This window comes from Mobula hypostoma, chromosome 16, assembly GCF_963921235.1.
Source record: "Mobula hypostoma chromosome 16, sMobHyp1.1, whole genome shotgun sequence".
In the NCBI taxonomy this organism is placed as follows: Eukaryota; Metazoa; Chordata; class Chondrichthyes; order Myliobatiformes; family Myliobatidae; genus Mobula; species Mobula hypostoma.
This window is the reverse complement of record NC_086112.1, coordinates 42,949,509-42,971,974: the sequence shown is the minus strand read 5'-3', so window position 1 is coordinate 42,971,974 and position 22,466 is coordinate 42,949,509. Positions and strand designations below refer to the sequence as shown.

At 40.7% G+C, this 22,466-nt stretch overlaps 1 protein-coding gene across 1 annotated transcript in view; it reads right to left on the bottom strand.

Annotated features, from left to right (window-relative positions):
* ntrk2a (neurotrophic tyrosine kinase, receptor, type 2a) overlaps positions 1 to 22,466 on the bottom strand; it is a 308,857-nt gene that overhangs the window by 266,422 nt on the left and 19,969 nt on the right. The window contains exons 2-3 of the mRNA XM_063068820.1: positions 10,054 to 10,128; positions 9,884 to 9,955 (exon numbers count right to left, since the gene is read on the bottom strand). Of these exons, the coding sequence (XP_062924890.1) occupies positions 9,884 to 9,955; positions 10,054 to 10,128 (147 nt within the window). The remainder of the gene's footprint in view (positions 1 to 9,883; positions 9,956 to 10,053; positions 10,129 to 22,466) is intronic.

The following is a 22,466-nucleotide window of genomic DNA, read 5'->3' as shown; positions in this document are numbered from 1 at the left end:
ATTTGATAGCGCTAATGAAGTTGGGAGTCATATATCGAGAGGGTTGAACTGTATTGTAATGCAAACAATGTGGAGGAGCTGAAGAAAGCTCCTAGACTTCCTAGAGTACACTTCAATGGGCCCAAGAATGTAGAGTCTTGTGTAACCTACTAACCCCTGAAGAGCCAGTAAGCAACATATTCAACAAAATTATTACAATTTTACAAAATCACTTGAGCCATAAACTGCTGATAATAGCTGAGAGATTTAGATTTTACAAAAGGAACCAGTCAAAAGATGAAAGCATTTCTGAGTACATTGCAGAACTGTTCAAACTTTCCTAGTACTGTGACTTTAAAAATAGGCTTTCTGATGCATTAAAGCAGCGGTCCCCAACCACCAGGCTGCAAAGCATGTGCTACCGGGCCGCAAGGAAATGATATGAGTCAGCTGCACCTTTCCTCATTCGCTGTCACGCACTGTTAAACTTGAACATAGGGTTGCCAACTGTTCCGTATTGTCGGGACATCCCGTATATTGGGCTAAATTGGTTTGTCCCATACAGGACCGCCCTTGTCCCGTATTTCCCCTGCTAAGGTAAAGCGTTCCTATGAAACATTTCGTGCCGAAATGGCGTAAAGCAAAGAAGCAATTACCATTAATCTATATGGGAAATTTTTTGAGTGTTCCCAAACCCAAAAAATAACCTACCAAATAACACATAAAACCTAAAATAACACTAACATATAGTAAAAGCAGGAATGATATGATAAATACACAGCCTATATAAAGTAGAAATAATGTATGTGCATCGTAGTCGGGAAGATTGTCAAAACTGATCTGTGGAAAAAAAATCGGTACGTACGCGCATGCGCACGTCACATATGTGCACGTCACGCATGCGCACACAGGTGCCCATGCAAAGCTTCATGGTCATGGTAGTCTTTCTCAGAGTAAACACTGTCCTGTATTTGACTGCTACTTTTGTCCCTTATTTGGGAGTGAGAAAGTTGGCAACCCTAACTGTAAAAGACATGTTTAGGTGAGTTTAACTCTACTTGAACACCCCCTCCCCAGTCAGCCGGTCCGCAAGAATATTGTCAATATTAAACTGGTCCGCGGTGCAAAAAAGGTTGGGGACCCCTGCATTAAGGGACAGGCTTCTATGTGGCATGCATACTCAAAGCACTCAGAAGAGGCTACTGTCTGAAAGAGAACTAACCTTAGAATGGGCATTACCATTGCAATATAATTAGAGACTGCAGCAAGGGATGCAGCAGAACTACAGAAGAGGAGGTTAAAGTGTGAAATACACAAAGTGTCCTTGAATGGTGCAAAAAGCCAAAGATGTTATCGATGTGGCAAATCGTCCTATGATGCAAATGACCGTTGGTCTAAAGAAAGAGTCTGCAGAAAGATGTCACAGATAAGGTCACATAGAGAGAATGTGCAAGGCAGACAAAAAGCACAACTGAGTGAAAAGTCTTAAACACAAAACTAAACAAATGCATAAAATTATTGAATGTAAAATAGAATCAGACAACATAGAGTCTGACAAAGGTGAACTGTCATACCTAGAACTGCATAGTATAACTGAAGCAGATCACAAAATCATCTGGATCACAATAGATGAGTCTGGTGTAAAACTGAAAATGAAGCTAGATACAGGGTCAACTTTGTCCATAATTCCAGAGGCTGACTACAACAGACTGCTTTCTAAGATACCATTAGAGAAGACCTCAATGATGCTAAAGACTTACACATGTCAAAAAGTGCCTCCCAAAGGCAAACTGAAAGTACACATGACATATGGAGGCCAAGCACAACAGTTAGAGCCTTATGTATTGAAAACTGGAGAGCCAGCACTTTTCGGACATGAATGGTTAAGAAAAGTCCAAGTAGACTGACACTCAATCAAAGCTCTCAGTGTGACATCAATAGACAACGGCAGCTCAAATAGCAGCACTAACCAGACACTGGCACAACTGCTTAATGCTAACAAGAAGGTGTTTCAGAAGGGCAATCACAAACAAGAGAGAATCTGCAGGTGCTGGAAATCAAAGCAACACACGTAAAATGCTGCAGGAACTCAACAGGCCAAGTGGCATCTATGGAAGAGAGTTTTGGGCCGAGAACCTTCATCAGGACTGGAGAAGATTAGATGAGGAGTCAGAGTACGAAGGTGGGGGGCGGGAAGCATGGGAAATTGGAGCAGGAGTAGGCCATCTGGCCCATCGAGCCTGCTCTGCCATTCAATAAGATCATGGCTGATCTAGACACGGACTCATTTCCACCTACCTGCTTTTCCCCCATAACCCTTAATTCCCCTGCTATGCAAAAATCTATCCAACCTTGTGTTAAATATGTTTACTGAGGTAGTCTCCACTGCTTCACTGGGCAGAGAATTCCACAGATTCACCACCCTCTGGGAAAAGCAGTTCCTCCTCATCTCCATCCTAAATCTACTTCCCCTGAATCTTGAGGCTATATCACCTAGTTCTAGTCTCACCTACTAATGGAAACAACTTTCCTGCCTCTATCTTATCCCTTTCATAATTTTATATGCTTCTATAAGATCTCTCCTTTGTCTGAATTTCAGCGAAAATTCCAGAGAGAGGTGGAAGAAACACAAGGTGATAGGTGAAACTGGGAGCGGGGGGTAAGGGGTGAAATAGAGAGTTGGAAAGTTGATTGGTGAAAGAGATACAGGGCTAGAGAAGGGGGAATCTGATAGGAGAGGACAGAAAACTATGGAGGAAAGAAAAGGGAGAGATGGTGATGGGCAGGTAAGGAGATAGGGTGAGAGACAAATGAGAAATGGGAAATGGGAAAGGGGAAAGGGGAATAGTGAAGGAGAGATGGGGGGGCATTACTGGAAGTTCAAGAAATGGATGTTCATGCCATCAGGTTGAAGGCTACCTAGATGGTATATAAGGTGTTGCTCCTCCAACCTGAGAGTGGCCTCATCGTGACAGCAGAGGAGGCCATGGACTGGCATGTTGGAATGGAAATGGGAAGTGGAATTAAAATGGGTGGCCACTAGGAGATCTTGCTTTTTCTGGCAGATGAAACGTAGGTGCTCAGCGAAGCAGTCTCCCAATCTATGTCGGGTCTCACCCATACACAGGAGGTCACACTATATCGTAGAAAGGATGTGCTGAAACTGGAGACAGTTTAAAAGAGGTTCAAGAATCTGAACCCAGGATTGAATGGCTTGTCATATGAAGAGCGTGTGATGGCTCTGGGCCTGCATTCACTGGAATTCAGAAGAATGAGGGCTGACCTCATTGAAACCTTTTGAATGGTGAAAGGCCTTGATAAAGTGGATGTGGAGAGGATGTTTCCTACCACAGTCAGCTGAGGAAGCCTAGTCTTTATGTATATTTAAGACAAAAGTTGAAAGATGATTGATTGGTCAAGATATGAAGGGATGGGGGGGAAGACAAGAGATGTGGGCTGAGAGGAATATTGAGTCAGCCATGATGAAATGGCCTAATTCTGCTCCTATATCCTATGGTCTTTTGAGCCATACAGTTATTGAATGCCATCCAACTCCTAAATGGACATTGAACCCATGAATACTACCTCATTTTTACTGTTTCTATTTTTGCACTAATTTAATTTAACTATTTAATACACACATGTAATCTTACTGTAACTTATATATTTATTTATTTTCCTATATTATCATGTATTGCATTGTACGTTGCCGCTAAGTTAACAAATTTCACGGCATATGTCGGTGATGTTAAACCTGATTCTGATTCTGAATGGTGGAAAGACTTAAAGAGCCAAGAGGCCTACTCTTAGTATATGTGCTCGTGTGACATTGACATTTCTATATTTTGCCGGGGTTACTGGCACTTTCCTGAGAGAGTGGTGAGCCTTGACTTTAGCTTGCTGTTTTTACAGGGTGATTACCCAAATCCCCTCAAAGGCAGAGTTTTATAAGTTAAATAAACTGTAAATATGAAGGTCAATGCATATGTACCAGGCAGAGCAGACTGCACCCAATGAATTGCATACCCACCTGTCACAGCTCCTTTATCTGCTTCTGAAGATAGTGATACCTATTTGCCAGAGAGATGGGTACACAGAGGCTTCTCTTCTCAGCTTGGGAGATTAGATAGAATTTGTCTGACTAACTTGGACCATTACATTTATGTATCTGCTTAAATATAATGGCCCAAATTACTCAGACAAATTCTGGAAGTTCAGCATGGAACAGATGGCGGGACCACCCACCACTAACACCCCAATGGAGCTGTCAGAATGTCTGGGACATCTGCACCCAAACTAACATGCACAACATGCCAGGGGAACTCAGCAGTTCAAACAGCATCTACGGAAAGGAAAAAAAATGAGTCTAAGTTTCGGGCCAAGACCCTTCATCAGTTCTAGAAAGAAAGTGGAAGAAGCCAGAATAAGAAGACAGGAAGGAGTACAAGCTCGAAGGTAGATACAGTAAGTGAAGCCATATGAGGAGGAAGACAGGAGGATGTGGAGGGGTTGAAGTGAGAAGCAGGAAATTCTAGGTGGAAAAGGAAAAGGGCTAAGGTACAAGGAATCTGACAGGAGCAGAAATTGGACCATGGGAAAAAGGGAAGGAGGAGGAGGCAGTGTATTTAATATTTCAGTAATATTTGAATAATATTATAAGTATGTGCTTGATTAAGCATTTTTTGTTGTTTACATAAGTCAGTGTGGGTTATATACTTTATACTTTATTGTCGCCAAACAATTGATACTAGAACGTTCAATTATCATAGCGATATTTGATTCTGCCCTTCCCGCTTCCTGGATTACAAATCGATAGTAAATATTCAAAATTTAAATTATAAATCATAAATAGAAAAATTAGAAAAATGGAAGGTAAAGTAGTACAAAAAAAACAGAGATGCAGGTCCGGATATTTGGAGGGTACAGCTCAGATCCGGGTCAGGACCGGTTCAGCAGTCTTATCACAGGTGGAAAAAAGCTGTTCCCGAATCTGGCCGTATGAATCTTCAAGCTCCTGAGCCTTCTCCCAGATGGAAGAGGGACGAAAAGTATGTTGGCTGGGTGGGTCGTGTCCTTGATTATCCTGGCAGCACTGCTCCGACAGCGTGCAGTGTGAAGTGAGTCCAACAACGGAAGATTGGTTTGTGTGATGTGCTGCGCCATGTTCACGATCTTCTGCAGCTTCTTCTGGTCTTGGATGCACCCTAGAAGAATGCTTTCTATTGTGCATCTATAAAAATTAGTGAGGGTTTTAGGGGACAGGCCAAATTTCTTTAGTTTTCTCAGGAAGTAAAGGCGCTAATGGGCCTTCTTGGCAGTGGACTCTGCTTGGTTGGACCAAGTCAGGTCATTTGTGATATTGACCCCGAGGAACTTAAAGCTTTTGACCTGTTCCACTTGCGCACCACTGATGTAAATTGAGTCGTGCAGTCTGCTACTCCTTCTGAAGTCAACAACCAATTTCTTCATCTTGCTGATGTTGAGGGATAAGTTATTGTCTTCGCACCATGCCACCAGGTTCTTAATTTCCTCTCTGTACTCAAACTCATCATTACCCGAGATATGGCCTACAATTGTGTCATCAGCAAACTTATATATTGAGTTATATGTAAGTACATGAATGGCATATGTCATTACAGCATCATGTCATATGTGAGTGCCTCACTAAAAAAAAAGGAAAACAGAAACTATGTAGACCAGCTATCCCAATTTCTATATTTTTCTTTCGATTAGTTTCTGGAGTTACAGAACATAACAGAGGGAGCTAATGGGCAGATGAGGAGAAGAGAAGATGTGAGAGGGGAGCCAGAAGGGGGAATGGAAGAAGAAAGAAGGGGAGGGGCGGGGAGAAATTACCAGAAGGTGGGGAAATTGATGTCCAAGCCAACAGGTTGGAAGCTACCCAGACGGAATATGAGGTGTTTGTTCCTCCAACCTGGGAGTGGCAGTAGGAGAGGCCATGGACCAACATGTTGGAGTGGGAGTGGGAATGGGAATGGGAATGGGAATGGGAATTAAAATAGGTGGCCAGCAGGTGATCCTGATTGTTGCAGATCTCAAACTTGCTATTCAGTGGAATTTCGATAACCGAGCTCTGCCTCAAAACTCCTCACTGTTTCATAGTTGACTCAGTTTTTTAACTGTCCTGAATGTTTCTAGATGTCAAGGATAATCAAATACATTGCTTAACTCCTAGTTGACAGCATATGATGTGATTTGTGTCCAGTCTTGGGTACTGGATGGCTTCTAAACGCTCTGCAATTCTGTATCCCCGCAAAACTGACAAGTATTTAGCAACAAACATAGGTGGGTGACTTCTGCCAGGAAAGTCTGGGCAAGAATTGATGTCTCCTCAGAAATGCCTGATCACAGAATTGCTTAGTTTCAGTAATACTGACTTAAACGTTGATACTTTGAAAATATTTTTTTCTATTGGAGGGCCAGGCTACTGAATTCCAAACTGCCGGCTCTGTACACATTTTGTATGAAAGCTTCCTTGCACCTAATTCATCTCACTCACATCTTTCCGCACAGTTAAAACCAGGAAAAAGAAGTTAGTTTCCTGCATAGGAGAACGGCATCTCAGTCTCCACAAGCTGAGGAGCAAATGCATCTAATTAGCCACTTAAGCGGATATTACACAGAGTATTGCTGTGACACATAATTTATTACACTGACAGGAACTTAAGATGCATGAAGCCAAGTTACCTACATGCATACGTATTAGATTGGTGTCTTCCCCTGCCCACCCACATTCACAACGGGCCAGTACTCGAATTATCATTGTCTGTGCAGAAATCCCAAAAAAAGCATTTTTAGTAAAAATGATAAGAGATTAGAATTTCTTTTTCTGATCTTCCCTTGAGGTTGAGAGCAATCTTACCATAATAGCTGACATAGAAATAATTTTCCCTTTCTCCCTATCCCTCTATACTATGAGCCGAACCCCACATTTACTCATTTTGTGGAGGACAGTACGCTAATGATTAAATGAGGCACAACTCCCAGTGAGTGACTGGGTTATCCTTCCCCAAGCTCAGTTCCTCGCTCAATAGTGCACTCATTAAACCTGCTGGTAACCGAATGGGTCACCATCCCTGACTGTATGGCTGAGAGCTCACTAGCCATAAGAATGAGAAGCGTAGCCTCTTCTTTGTTCTCAGTCTAAGTTTTACACTCCCCCACCCCACTGGGCCTAAGCAAACAGGGCTTCAGCTCTCTTTCCCTTCCCCTGATATTGGAATTCATGCCTTTGGGTAATTACGGAAATTGACTTCGACTACCTGAAAAGTATTTCAAAATTACTGCTTTTAACTTTTCGAATCCCAAGAAACCGAATTATGAAACCACTAAAGCCAGTAAAGAAAATGCCACCACGTGCATCAGAGTAATTCTGTCAAGATGTGACCCACATTGAACCTTTCATGTCACACAGTAATAATCTGAATTAAAGTTTAGGTGGTCAAAGATGATTTCAGTAATTAAAACAGGATTTTAAAAATTTCAATGGAAGCACACTGTGGCTCTATTGTAAGTTCGATATTAAAACTTTAAAAGCCTTCTGGTGCCTGCTGTCTGTTCACACACACTACTTCAATAACACAATATGGTTTTGTTTGTGAGCAAGTAATCTTTTTGAGGGATATTTCAACTGCTCCTGACTCAATAGTTTTTGATTATTTGGAACCTATTAAATCTCTATGGGCAATGAAAACCACTATGTGTCGAAGCTCTCTCTGTCTCTGAAAAATAACTTGATATAAAATGATGTAATAAGAATGAATGCACACAGCCTGTTTCTCAGGGTTTGGAAATCAAGAACCAGAGGGCCTACATTTAAGGTGAGGGGGGAGATATAATAGGAAACTGAGAATGGTCACTACATGGAATCAGCTGCCACAGGAAGTGGTTGAGGCAGATAAAATAACAACATTTACAAGGTACTTGGACAGGTACATGGATAGGAAAGAGTTAAAGGGATATGGGCTAAATATGGGCAAATAGGTCTGGCATAGACAAGAATCTTGGTCAGCATGAACCAGTCGAGCCAAAGAGCCTGTCTCCATGCTGTACGACAAATGAGTCTAAAACATTGGATGGGGTAAACATTATTAAAGAAGTCGTTGTAAGAGGATTATCATTTGGAAAATTGATAGAACACCAAAACCAGTTGAAATATATCCCAAGCAGCAAGAGGAGAAATTGCTAGTTCTCCAACCACAATTTTATAGTCCTTTCTGGCTAGATAACGATACCACAGAATTTAAGATTGAGAACTCTTTACTGTTGCTTTAAAAAGCAGAAAGGGACTAAGCTGTATAATTTAAAGCCGATTGGTTTAACTTCAGTGGTGAATAAATAACCATAATATCTACTAAGGAGCAATATAAACCTTTGTTTATAAAGGCACAGGGTAACCAGAGGCAACCTGAATAGATTTGCTGAAGGAATACCATGTCTGACAGACTTAATTGAATTCTTTGAGCAGCTGACAAGGATTTTTAATGAGGGCAGATTATTGGATATATTCTGTGTAAAATTCACTTGAAACATTAATTTGCCTAGATGCTGCCTGATCTGTTGAATATTTTAAGCATTCTCTCTGAGGTTATACTGCAACTGTAAAAGTAGCAGGGCCACAACCTGAGTAGTGTGTTTCAGTTCTATGGTCTCCACTTTTCTACGTTATAGTCCTATAGAAGGTTGGGGCAGACTTAGGAAGATTTTGCAGCACTGGAAAATTAGAAATGTAAACAAAGACTGGATAAGCCAGGATTTCTTTCTTTACTTTGGAGCAAACTCATTGGAAGGTAGAAAAGCATGTAAAATTATTAGGGACAAGCAGTGTCAATGGAAAGGATCTACTTATCTCAGCTGAGGGGTCAGGGACCAGGGGCACACGTAACGAAATTGGTAGTTGGATTAGAGGGAAGAAAAATAATCATTTAGAGAATGGTCGATATCTGAAACCTATGGGAAAGTTCTTTCCCAACTGATAAAACGGAATGAATGGCCTCTTTCTGTGACAGTGATTTTCACTAGAGAATTATGTGTGACCAGAAAAAGCCTGGAGACACAAGAGACTGCAGATCATAGAAGCTGTAGCCTGAAATATTGACAGTTCCTTTCACCCCACAGATGCTGCTCGACCTGCTGAGTTCCCCCAGTAGTTTGTAGTTTATTGCTTGCGTCAGAAAAAAAGACTTTTTTTCATCCGGTTTGAAAGCACGGATCGTGAACTACAGCCAGCTTTATGCAGAGCAAGAAGTGTTGGTGGAAAACCATTATTTTCCCTTATGCCTTTGGCATAATCAATTGAATCAGCAGGCTATTTAAACTGAGGATTAGATATGAGAATTTTTAACAAGTGTATTTTCTGGAAATTGATAAAACAGCAGAGAGTGAATCAGTATCTGATAGGAAGTGATGAGTTAATACTTATTGAGTGACTGACGCGGAAATGGAATCCTTTACCAAACTGACATGGTGAAGTTGAAAAATCCTTTTTCAAATGACTGAGCCAAATAGAGGAGAAAGCACGAGAGTTCAAACATACTGACTGGAACTGCAAATGAGATTAAGAAGGCACAGCCATCCTTGCATTGCAATAATTTTGTGAAAATTTTCATAATAATACTAGTGAAGTAGTTTAGATAATCTGCAAAAAAAAACCTGCAGGGCTATTACACCAAGATTGAGACTCTCTGATCGACATTTATTAATCACTGCTGAGCATCAAGTAGATTTAGAAGGGTCATGAATTACATTCCATTAGGCAAGAAAACGGGGTATTTGGTGGTTGTGAGACTCTACTCATTTGCAGAGTGAATATTATCATGGATATGGCATTGGGAAAGACAGATTGAAAGCTGGCAGAAAAGAATACTGCATGTAAAAGACTTACATATACTGAAGCCGAAGATTATTTAGAAATCCTTCTCGTGAAATAAATGTCAGTCCACAATTAACCAAAGTTCTGAAAAATAAAGTAGATAGATTACATTTCATGACAGTAATACCTCACTAGATAAATAGATTTCTAATGCAATAATCTAACACTGTTGAAATACTCACAGATTTCTCAGGCTGATGTATGGTTCCATGTCGTGATCGTTGATGCCCGACAGGCTTGGTTGGTTTGCAATGTAGCTGTTAAACAAGAAATAAACAAGTAATAACCTGGGATTAACTACTGCACCAAGTACTGGAGGGTCTTATCAGATTGATAGAAACGTGACTTCTTTTTAACTTGATGACATGTTAATCTAAACAGTTTAGGAACAAAAAACAAGTTTTAAAGTGAATTGGTCCATAGACACATTTCCAGTGGTTAAAAAGCTTTTTACAAACATAGTACAAGGTGATATTTTAACAAGAAAGCAAGTATCCTTAAAAATTGCTCAACATCAACTAAATATACATTTAATGCAGAAACTAATTGAATACTTCCAGCTGGGAATCACTTGTATTGCTGGGCATGTCCTGGTGCCAAACACTGGCTCCTTGCTTAGCCCTTGGGATGCCTTCCAGGACAGAGAGCACAAGTGGAATCTGCACATTATAGCACCATACATATGGAGATGCATTAGGAAAGCTGCTCTTCCTCTCTCCTGTTTGGCTGCATGACTCGGCCCAGTTCAGAACATTCCCTATAGTGACAAGCTGAGCGGTGTTTGCTGGGAGAACAGTTTTGCCATTGAGAAGGGGAGACAGCGGCTTGGATTGAATTGCATCATCAGTAGCTGGCAAGAAAGGCTGTCGGATCTGGCAGCTTATCAGCGCAGAGGGCTGGTACTCCCAGTCCATACCATTCACTGCGCTGACCAGCTGAGGCCCTGTTCGATCACAAGCAACGGCAGCACTCATTCTGGCCAACCCTAGCACCAGCCATGATATGAAGCCTCTTCACACGCAGCCAGAGCATTGCTGGATTCTTGCTGCTCAGGTTGACAGCACTGTGGAGCATTGTGTAAAGCAGGTGCCCTTTATAGGATACGGGGAGTTACATACTTGTGAAGGGCTGAAGGAACAATAATGAATCAGTGGCCTGCAAGTTAGTGTTAAGTGCAGTATTTACACTCAGTGGCCACTTTATTAGGTACCTTCTGTAACTAAAACACTGATTGGCCTAATCTCAAATAATAATGAGGCAGCCTACAGAGAGGAAGTCATCACCCTGACACAGTGGTGTCAAGAAAACAACCTCTCCCTCAACGTCGCAAAAACAAAGGAGCTGTTTGTGGACTACAGGAAGAATGGAGACAGGCTAGCCCCTATAGACATCAATGGATCTGGGTTTGAGAAGGTGAATAGCTTTAAGTTCCTCGGCATAAACATCACCGAGGATCTCACATGGTCTGTACATACCGGCTGTGTGGTGAAAAAAGCACAACAGCGCCTCTTTCACCTCAGATGGTTGAAGAAGTTTGATATGGCCCCCCAAATTCTAAGAACTTTCTATAGGGGCATGATTGAGACCATTCTGATTGACTGCATCACTGCCTGGTATGGGAACTGTACTTCTCTCAATCATAGGACCCTGCAGAGAGTGGTGCAGACAGCCCAGCGCATCTGTAGATGTGCACTTCTCACTGTTCAGGACATTTACAAAGGCAGGTGTGTAAAAAGGGCCCGAAGGATCATTAGGGACCAAGTCACCCCAACCACAAACTGTTCCAGCTGCTACCATCCGGGAAACAGTACCGCAGCAGAAAAGCGAGGACCAATAGGCTCCAGGACAGCTTCTTCCACCAGGCCATCAGACTGATCAATTCATACTGACGCAGCTGTATTTCTATGTTATAGTGACTATCCTGTTAGACATATTATTTATTATAAATTACTATAATTGCACATTGTACATTTAAACGGAGGTGTAATGTATATGAAGGATGTAAGTAATAAAGTCAATTCAATTCAATAAAGTGGCCACTGAGTGCATGTTCAGGTCTGCTGCTAAAGCCCATCCACTTCAAGGATCAACGTGTTGTGTATTCAGGGATGTTCTTCTGCACACTACTGTTGTAATGTGTAGTTATTTGAGTTACTGTCACTTTCCTGTCAGCTTGAACCAGTCTGGCCATTCTCCTCTGACCTCTCTCATTAACTAGGCATTTTCACCCACAGAACTGACACTCACGAGATTTTTTTTTCTTTTGTTTTCTGTAAACTCCAGAGACTATTGTGAGTGAAAATCCCAGGAGATCAGCAGAGAAACACCATCAACGGTCATTCACAGTCAAAGTCACTTGGATCACATTTCTTCCCCATTCTGATGTTTGTTCTATGTAATAACTGAACCTCCTGACCATGTCTTCATCCTTCTACGCAGGGAGTTGCTGCCTCGTGATTGGCTGGCTGGATACTTGCATTATCGAGGTGTACAGGTGTACCTAACAAAGTGGCCACTGAATGTATGTACCGTAGGAAGCAAAACTGATCTTCCTCACTCACCGCACATATTACCCCACTTCCACTCCCAACAATGGTTTGACGTAAATGGAGGAAAGAGGGAAAAATTATATTGAACTAGAACTTGATGACCCAATACCTACAACAGCAAAGGTCATTCAAGGATCCTGCATGATTGTAATTAGTTGGGATGTACAATATTGGGTCAATTTCCCTGGCCAAGTTTATTGTGCTCATAGCAATGTGCTCTAAACAAAGTTAGGGGGTCTAGGGACACAGGATAAATATTTGATGACCAATAAAGCTCGGGGTCAGCCTTCCAAAAACTAATTTTTTTGTGAGTTTCTTAATGCCTCTGATATGTGAAAATTTAAATTTATAATTTAAAATCACTAAAATGGAAATTATTAATTTAAAAAAGTCAAATTAAAAATATTGAATAAAAGCACAATTGTTAAACAAATGTAACTGCAGTTAGATATCCTGGTGTTAAATAACTAGTGAATGTCTCCCTCGTGTGATAAGATTGACCTTTGACTTCACAATCTACCTTGTGACCTTTCACCTTATTCCCTACCTGCATGCACTTTTCTCTCTAACCATAACACTTTATTCTGCATTCTGTTATTATTTTGCCTTGTCCTACCTCAATGCATCACTTTAATGAATTGAACTGTATGGGCGTATGCAAGACACTTTTTTCACAGTACCTTAGTATATGTGACAATAATAAACCAATTTATCAATTTAATTTGCCTTCATTTTTGTTTTCCAAACCACAATCATATAATTCCTGTTATGACTGATGAGCTGCAGGATTCTGCATCAGATCTAATGAATACTGGGGAAGCTGAGTAAGTTGGAGTTATGTTACAAAGCAAACTGACAGATTTAGTGCTCCATATGTGTCAGAAAATCTGGGGTCTTCTCATCTATCAGCACATGCTAGAATCCCTGGGCTTAATGTTATTGAGACAACTAAATGCCAACAGTTCCATTCAAAACCTTTGGCATTAGCTAGTCCATGCTGGTTCATAAATTAATAGAATGAAAAAAAAATGAAAAGGCCCATTTGTGTCACATATCAGGACTAAATTCAGTATTATTTCTGTAGCTCCATTTACCTCAGGGGGAAAAATTACACAAAATAGAAACTACCTACACTGCTCAGATTCTATTTAATGTTATAAAGCTGATGACACCTGGAAGCTCCCCACGAAACAGCAATGAGTCATCAGTAACAGTAATAGCAATAAATATTTATCAATAGCCAGTACTGAAATAAATGAAAACCTTTTGGTCCTCAGGCAGAATTAGCATTCAATTATCTTTTCACACTCACCCCCTTTACCCTCCCCAAAACAAAAATAAAGCAGATTATTCCTTCTATTAAAATAGCAGCCACCGACTTTTCTTATCAGACTGTTAATATTTACAGAATACCGTTTCCAACATTAGAAACATGTCTTTACTGGCCATAGACCAAGTTCTCTGCTTTTAATCTCTGCATACACTGCATACAATTTACAGATCTAAAATTATTTGGAAATATTCTGACAAAGTATGAAGCATTATCAATAAAAATTCAACTGAAAAATATGGATATTAAAGAGATGGGAGATTCAGCGATGTGTCTGGATTTTAAGTCAGCAAAGAAGGAACAGCACTCCCAATTGACATTGTATGCACTGTGAAAGTGTCCTTAATCGATTTGCAATTGGGCACCAAGCATTGAGAATTTGTAATATCCAATCAAATTGTAGAATTACCGAAATAGGAAATACTAAACACTCACGTTATTTAACTTAGTCAGCAGATTGCTGATATTAAGAAGAAGCCATAAAGTATCTATCATATATGAGGCATGTATAACAGATTATGATCCAAATTAACATTTCACAAACAAATAAAATAATTCAAAATCTATGGAAACTTTAAAAATGAAATAGCATGAATGGTGTCACACAGAGCTAGTCAGTGTTCCAGTGCCAGAAAGATTAGTCAGCAAAAATTGTCATAATATCTTAAAGAATTCAGCTCCACCTCATTCAACAACAGTTATCATATTCAGTAGAGAATGACATATTAGAAGATAATGATTATGTCCATTTGCCAAGATGAAAATTGCAACAGTGCACCTAGTGGAAGAGAAGTGTATCACCAACTGCAAATTCAGGATTTCCTCTTAAAATTGCACAAACGTGGATAGAGAAATCATTATATGCCTTTACGAAGTGACTTCAGTAAACACTAAAAGTTTTGCTGACTTACGACTGTGAAATTTGGAATAACGTATCAAGAACTTAAATCAATATCAGATCACCGGAAAGTGTTGTTGGTATCTCAAATATGTTATATTTAGCCAGAAATGTACCTTGTAATGAACCTTGATCCACTCCGCTGTCTGACAATAGGGAAACTATCCTTGGATTTGAATGGATGTGTAAATTGTATGATACTGATTCAGCTGCCTAATATAGCTTTCCCCGGATTTTATTTCCACAATCATACACCTAACTCACACGACTGGCCAAAGTAAAACTTATTCCTGCTGACTGTAAGCTGAATAATAGCATAAAAAAGTGCAGAATGGGAGACAAACCATTTATTTCATGCAACATCCACATTGTCATTATAACTAGCATAACAACTTGCTTATCCAGTTATAAGCTTTTTATCACAATTATTGTTGTGTAAAATATGGTGGGTGTAAATAAAACACTCAGAGAACATTTAACAAGAACTCTACCTGTGGAAGGCTCTGGTTAAATATTTTAAAAAGCCTCGCTTTCACTTTATGATGCCATAGCAACCCTCGAGGAGCAGCTCTGTCAAAATGCTTCACTCATTCAGCACATAATTTTGTTGCTGGATGTTGATGAATTTCACATCAGTTTGGAGGCCCAAACATTGACGTGTTTATTAGAAATACAAGAGATTCTGCAGACGCTAGAAATACAGAGTGACACGCACTCTGGAGGAACTCAGCAGGTCCAGCATCTCATGGTCGACATTTCGGGCCAAGAGCCCTCATGAAGCGTAGAAGCATACAATAGTCTGATCTGCTGGAACACATTGATGTTAAAAAAATTGTCTTTTTTAACTTTTGAAGAACATTAAGATAGATAACTTCCCGGGGCCAGAAGGGATATACCCCAGGTTACTACGGGAAGTGAGAGAAGAGATTGCTTCACCTTTGGCAATGGTCCTTGCATGCTCACTGGCCAAGGGCCATGGGTACCAGAAGATTGGAGGGTGGCAAATGTTGTTCCTTTGTTCAAGAAAGGTAATATAGCAATATTCCTGGAAATTATAGACCAGCGAGTTTTACACCAGTGGTGGCCAAACTATCAGTGAGAATTCTTAGAAACAAGACTTACAGTGTTTAGTGGATTAGTGGAGCACAGGCTGATTGGGGTTAGTCAGCATGGCTTTGTGAGGGGCCGGCCGTGCCTCATGAGTCTGATTGAATTCTACGAGCAAGTGACGAAACAAATTGAAGAAGGTAGAGCAGTGGATGTGGTATACATGGATTTCAGTCTGACAAGGTTCCCCATGGTAGGTCCATACAGGAATTCAGGGGACATGGTATACAGGGAAAATTGTCTGCATGGATTCAGAATTGGCTGGCCCACAGAAGACAGCGGTGGTAGTATATGGAGTACATCCTATCTGGAGGCTGATGGCCAGTGGTATTCTGCAAGGATCTGTACTGTGACCACTGCTCTTCAGGATTTTTATAAATGACTTGGATGCAGGAGTGGATGGGTAAGTTAGTAAATTTGAAGATGACATGAAGGTTGATGTTGTGGATAGTGTAGAAGGTTGTCGTAGGTTACAACAGGACATTAACAGGATGGAGTTCAATCCAGAAAGTGTCAAGTAATATACTTTGGAAAGTCAAACTTGAAAGCAGAGTACAAGATTCTTAGCAGTGTGAGGGAACAGAGGGATCTTGGGGTTAAGAAGGAGTATACTGTCCTGGCCTTCATTTGTTGGGGGATTGAGTTTAAGAGCCATGTTGCAGCTCTATAAAGCCTTGTTTAGACCACACTTGGAGTATTATGTTCGGTTCTGGTCAACTCATAGGAAGAATTAGAGAGGGTGCAGAGGAGATTTACCAGGATGCTGCTGGGATTGGACAGCATGGGTCAAGAGAAAAGTTTGAAAGAGCTAGGGTTTTACTTTTTCGAGAGGTGACGATAGTGGTGTAAGATGATAAGAAGCATTGATAGAGTGGACAGCTAGAACCGTTATCCCCAGGGTGGAAATGGGTAACATGAGAGAGGATAATTTTAAGATGATTGGAATAAAGTATTGTAGGGGATGCTAGAAGTATCTTTTTTTGTACACAGAGAGTGGTGGTGCATGCAGGAGGCAGATATATTAGACACATTTAAGAGACCCTTAGATAGGCACATGGATTAAAGAAAAATTGAGGCAACTGTTAGATTGATCTCGAAGTAGGTTAAAAGGTCGCTAAGACATTGTGCTGTACTGTTCCATGGTCCATGTTGAAGCTAGTTAATAAGTCATTGGAAATACATTAAAAATGGCAGGATTTAAAAGAGCATTTTAAACTAATATGTCATCTAATAATCTTACAAAATTGAAAATTATTACTGAATCTCTCTCCGCAATTCCATTCAAGTCAAAGCAGAATACACATGGTGCTTCCTAAAACTGGGCATAAAAATTTCTAGTAAGTACATATCTTGTAGTTGTGATACTCAGCTGTATCTTGCTGAAGCGGGAATATTTAAACATATCCATCGGGCTGTGTTGTGCAAGATCGCGGTTCCCAAGGCTCCCCAGAAGTAAAGCCTTCTACGTTCTAAAGAGTACCTCCTCATTCTAATGAACACTTCTATAGAGGTACCGTAGGGAGCATTCTGACAGGCTGCATCACTGCCTTGTATGGGGGCGGGGGTGGGGGTGGGGCGACTGCAAAGGACCGAAAGAAGCTACAGAAGGTTGTAAAATTAGTCAGCTCCATCTTGGGTACTACCCTTCCTAGTACTCAAGACAACTTCAAGGAGCGTGGTCAGATAGAAGGCACAGAGTTAGCACTACAGGAACAGCTTCTTCCCCACTGTCATACAATTTCTAAATGGACATTGAACTCATTAACACTATGTCACTTTATATTTAATATATATTACTTCCGTTTTTGCACTATTTTAAACTATTCTATATATATATATCTACAGTAATTTATTTATTTATTCTTGCTATATTATGTATTGCATTGAACTGCTGCTGCTAAGTTAATAAATTTCATGACACATGCCGGTGATAATAAACCTGATTCTGAAATTGTATTGGGCAAAATCCTAAAGTTCCATTTCGTTGCTTAGCACTGGATTGCAGCAAAATTCATAATGGGCAGTTGCCGACTTCCGGCAGGCCAGAAATCCAGCTGATCCTGCTATCGGTTTTGCTGTTCATAATGATACTGAATGTTGAAATCGTTTTGATTATTGCTGTGCAAAATTCAAGCTTTTGTAGCAAAAAAAAGTCTTGTAGAACAAAAGTCAAAATCAGAAGGTTGAAGCACTAATAGGAAACAGAAAGTTAAAGACCCCACCCTCTGCTGCCTGCATTATTTCATACAACAGACAGCAATATATAAATAATAAATAAATAATGGGATGTGTGAGCATGAGATGACTGTGTACAATATCTTGCAAATGACCAGCAGGCATTCCATGTATTAAGAGTTATAACATAAATCAATATTCAGGGAAACTTTCTAGATATAATTTCAGTATAGCTTGTGCCTCTCTGAAAAATGTATGACTTAATATTATAAAGTTACTTAAAATGGGGATCCCAGTTGATGGGAGGTTAACAACATCAATTTCACGCTTGCTACTCCAAACTGCGGAACAAAGTTGCTCTGTGATGTGCTCACTGCTGAAAGACGCACATTAAGTTCGCACTTCCACATAAAATGACCCTGCCAGAAATTTTCAGGAGTTCTCTTGATCAAACACTGTAACACAGGTGGTAAACATGCCAGAAATTCTGGACATACTCAAGAAGAGCTGAGGAACCTTGCGGGGACTGGAAACCTTGCTCACTGCATAATGTGCAACCTAGGACATCTGCATCTTATTTAGAAAAGTGCAAAGCTGGTTTAAGGTGAAATACAGCATGGAACTTCACGCTGTTGTGTTAACACCGTTCATTTTGTTTCAAAATTCAAGCGAGTGGTACATTTATGTGGAGAAACTTCCATCTTAAAATATTGATTATTTTTAATTATAATTACATTTACTGATCATGCGACAAACAAAGTTAGAATGATTGAATTCCAAAGCACTTGAACAAATTGAGTGGATTGCCAAAGAAGTGGCAGAGGATAAATACACTAGGTGAGAAACATGGAGACATTCGCGACATACACTCTACAAAGTTCTAACACACAAAGGTTTAATGCAGACAAGAGAAGATGCAGAGGTGCTGGAAATCCAAGGAACACATACAAAATGCTGGAGGAACTCAGCAGGCCCAGCAGCATCTCTGGAAACAAGGATACAGTCAACGTTTCAGGCCGAAACCCTTCGACAGAACCTTAATACTAAATAAAGTTTCAGTGCAGATTTATTTATTTATTTATTTGTTGAGATACAGTGTGGAATGGACTATTCCAGCCTTTTGAGCCACACCACCCAGTAATCTCCCTGTTTAACCCCAGCCTAATCATGGGACAGTTTACAGTGACCAATTAACCTACTAACCAGTACATCTTTGGAGTGTGGGAGGAAACTGGAACACCCAGAGGAAAATCACATGGTCACAAGGAAAACATACAAGCTCCTTAAACAGTGGCAGGAAACTGAACTATCAGTTGAATATGTCATACAATATACTAACTATTATTATTGTTGTTATTATACATTATTCTTGGGCTATATAACTTAATGGGAGCTATGCTGGATTTTCTTTTGCCAGTTTTCAACTTATGAGAATCTGAGTTCTTTCTATATTTGTGAAAAATTCATATGAATTATAACAACATTGAAACTTAACTACTTAGGTGTTGTTAATACTAAAATATAATGATCAATATTATAGAAGGCATTAGACAGAAGATGCTACTCAAGATGATTTTCATCAGATATTTTTCCTAACGTTCACATAATTCCAAATATATTTTTAAATGGAAAGATAAACTTCATTACAAAATGACCAAAAGGAACTAAACTATTACTTGATGCTGCAGTGGAAATCCAGAGTTATGGGGCTATAGATACTACAGCACAGAAACAGGCCCTTCGGACCAAAAAGTCTGTGCCTGCCTGGTTCCCATCTGCCTCAACCTGGACTATAACCCTCCATACCCCATATCTATGTACTGATCCAAACTTCTTGCAAATGTTAAATTTGAGCCCACGTCTCCCACTTCCACAGGCAGCCTGATTAACATCCGCACCATCCTCTGAGTGAAGAAATTCCCCCTCAAATTCCCCTTAAATAGCCCACCTTTCATCTGCCTGCAAATGACTGAAAACTTCACAAACAGTTGAACATAGCATTCCTGTGCCATGTCATCTGACTCTGATGTAGTTTGAACCTCATCAGGCTCATTTGCTATGCAGTGTGGAGTCTCAGTGGGATTTTTATCTCAACTTTCCTTTGGCACTGCAGATGGTAGGTGGCTGGGAGAAAGCAGGAAGACAGACATTGCCTAAGCCCAGTTCTTCCAGCAGCCCAATCACTGTTCACAACATTTTGATACTAGTATTTTAACTCTTTAGGTAAAGCTTTACTTAAAAAACAGTACAGCAGATGCTGGTTAGTTGGGACACATTGGGACCAGTGCATTTTGGCCCAATTAAGTGGCTGCTCCAATTAGCTGAAATTTTATGGAAATAGTTAAAAGCATATGAACTAGACAAACTACCATTTTAAAGAAATACCATTTTTGAGAAAGGGGCTTCCCTTCCTCCACCATCAACTCTGCCCTCAAATGCATCCCTCCCATTTCATGCACATCTGCTCTCACCCCATCTTCCCACCACCTCACTAGGAATAGGGTTCCCTTTGTCCTCACCTACCACCCCACCAGCCTCCGGGTCCAACATATAATTCTCCGTAACTACTGCCACCTCCAACAGTGTCCCACCACCATGCACATCTTTCCCTCTCCCCCCACCCCCCCCGCTTTCCACAGGGATCGCTCCCTACGCGACTCCCTTGTCCATTCATCACCCCCCCCGCCAACCCTCCCCAACGATCTCCCTCCCAGCACTTATCCTTGTAAGCAGAACAAGTGCTACACATGCCCTTACACTTCCTCCCTCACTACCACTCAGGGCCCCAGACAGTCCTTCCAGGTGAGGCAACACTTCACCTGTGAGTCGGCTGGGGTGATATACTGTGTCCGGTGCTCCCGATGCGGCCTTCTATATATTGGTGAGACCCGATGCAGACTGGAAGACCGTTTCACCAAACACCTACGCTCTGTCCACCAGAGGAAGCAGGATCTCCCAGTGGCTACACATTTTAATTCCACGTCCCATTCCCATTCTGATATGTCAATTCATGGTCTCCTCTACTGTCGAGATGAGGCCACACTCAGGTTGGAGGAACAACACCTTATATTCCGTCTGGATAGCCTCCAACCTGATGGCAAGAACATTGATTTCCCTAACTTCCACTAATGTCCCTCCTCCCCTTCTTAACCCATTCCCTATTTTATTTATTTATTCATTTATTATTCCCCCCCTTTTTTTTCTCTCCCTCTTTCCTTCTCACAATCACTCCTTCCCTGCTCTCCATCTTCCTCTGGTGCTCCCCTCCCCCTTTCTTTCTCCCGTGTCTCCAGCTTTGTTTCCCTTTAGCCAATCAACTTCCTCACTCTTAGCTTCATCCCTCCCCCTCCTGTCTTCTCCTATCATTTCGGATCTCCCCCTCACCCTCCCTCTTTCAAATCTCTTACTATCTCTTCTTTCAATTAGTCCTGACGAAGGGTCTTGGCCCGAAACGTCGACTGTACCTCTTTCTAGAGATGCTGCCTGGCCTGCTGTGTTCTACCAGCATGTTGTGTGTGTTGTTTAAACTACCACTTAACTGAGTAACAAATTATGTATTTAAACAAAATGCAGAACAAGTTAGTACACTAAAAATACTATTTACAGCAGTATAAAGCACCAATTCCTAATTGTTATCAACACAGGAATTCATGCATGGTACTCGGACATGTTTTTTTGATTGGCTGTAAATGAAAAAAAATCAGCACAGACACCTTTGCAGATAATGGACTGCCTTCATGCAATGTTTTCTGTTACGTTTTATAACTCCAAAGCATAAAACTCATCGAAATTAAAAAAAAAACAGGGTCAGGAATGTGTCATAGTTTTGTGTTTTCTTTAAGCGAAACATGCACATGACATGGTGGCATGAAGACATAAGTCATTCATGTGTTTTGTACATATTATGATAATGAACTATTTAAAGTAAAAAGAATGCTTAATCAACCAACATATATACAAGATCACTCAAATATTACTGAAATATTAAATACACAACACTCCTCCCTGCTTACCTACAAACTCCAACTCAATATAGAGTGCATCTCAAGTATATACACAATATACTGTATATTATGGACATCCACAGCATAGTAAATTTTTTAAATTGTCCCATTCAGACCTAAAGGTTTAATCACCGTGGAGGATTTCTTACTCTTGTGAGATAACGGCTTTCCAGACAAGGTGGGGGTCACTCTGCTTGGCAGGTGAGACTTGTGGCTGTGAAACAATCTCAGGTTCTGGGTCCCCCTCCGTGGTGGTTGTAGGAGTTGACTCTGGGCCTGCAGGAAGCGGTCCTGATAGCACTAGACACCTTTCTTCCCTTTTCTCCAATATGCTCCATCAGCATTTCTTGAATCCCATCGTGTAATTGTATTCCGAGCCCATCTCTGCATTTATGCTGCTGCAGTTTGTGGAACACCCTTCTCTGGATTGCAAATGGACACTAGTAGTTGCTGATCATTAATGAAGATTAACTCTCTCCCATACAAGTAGCAGCTGAAACGTCTTACACCCAAAGCCTCTCTGTCAATTTGT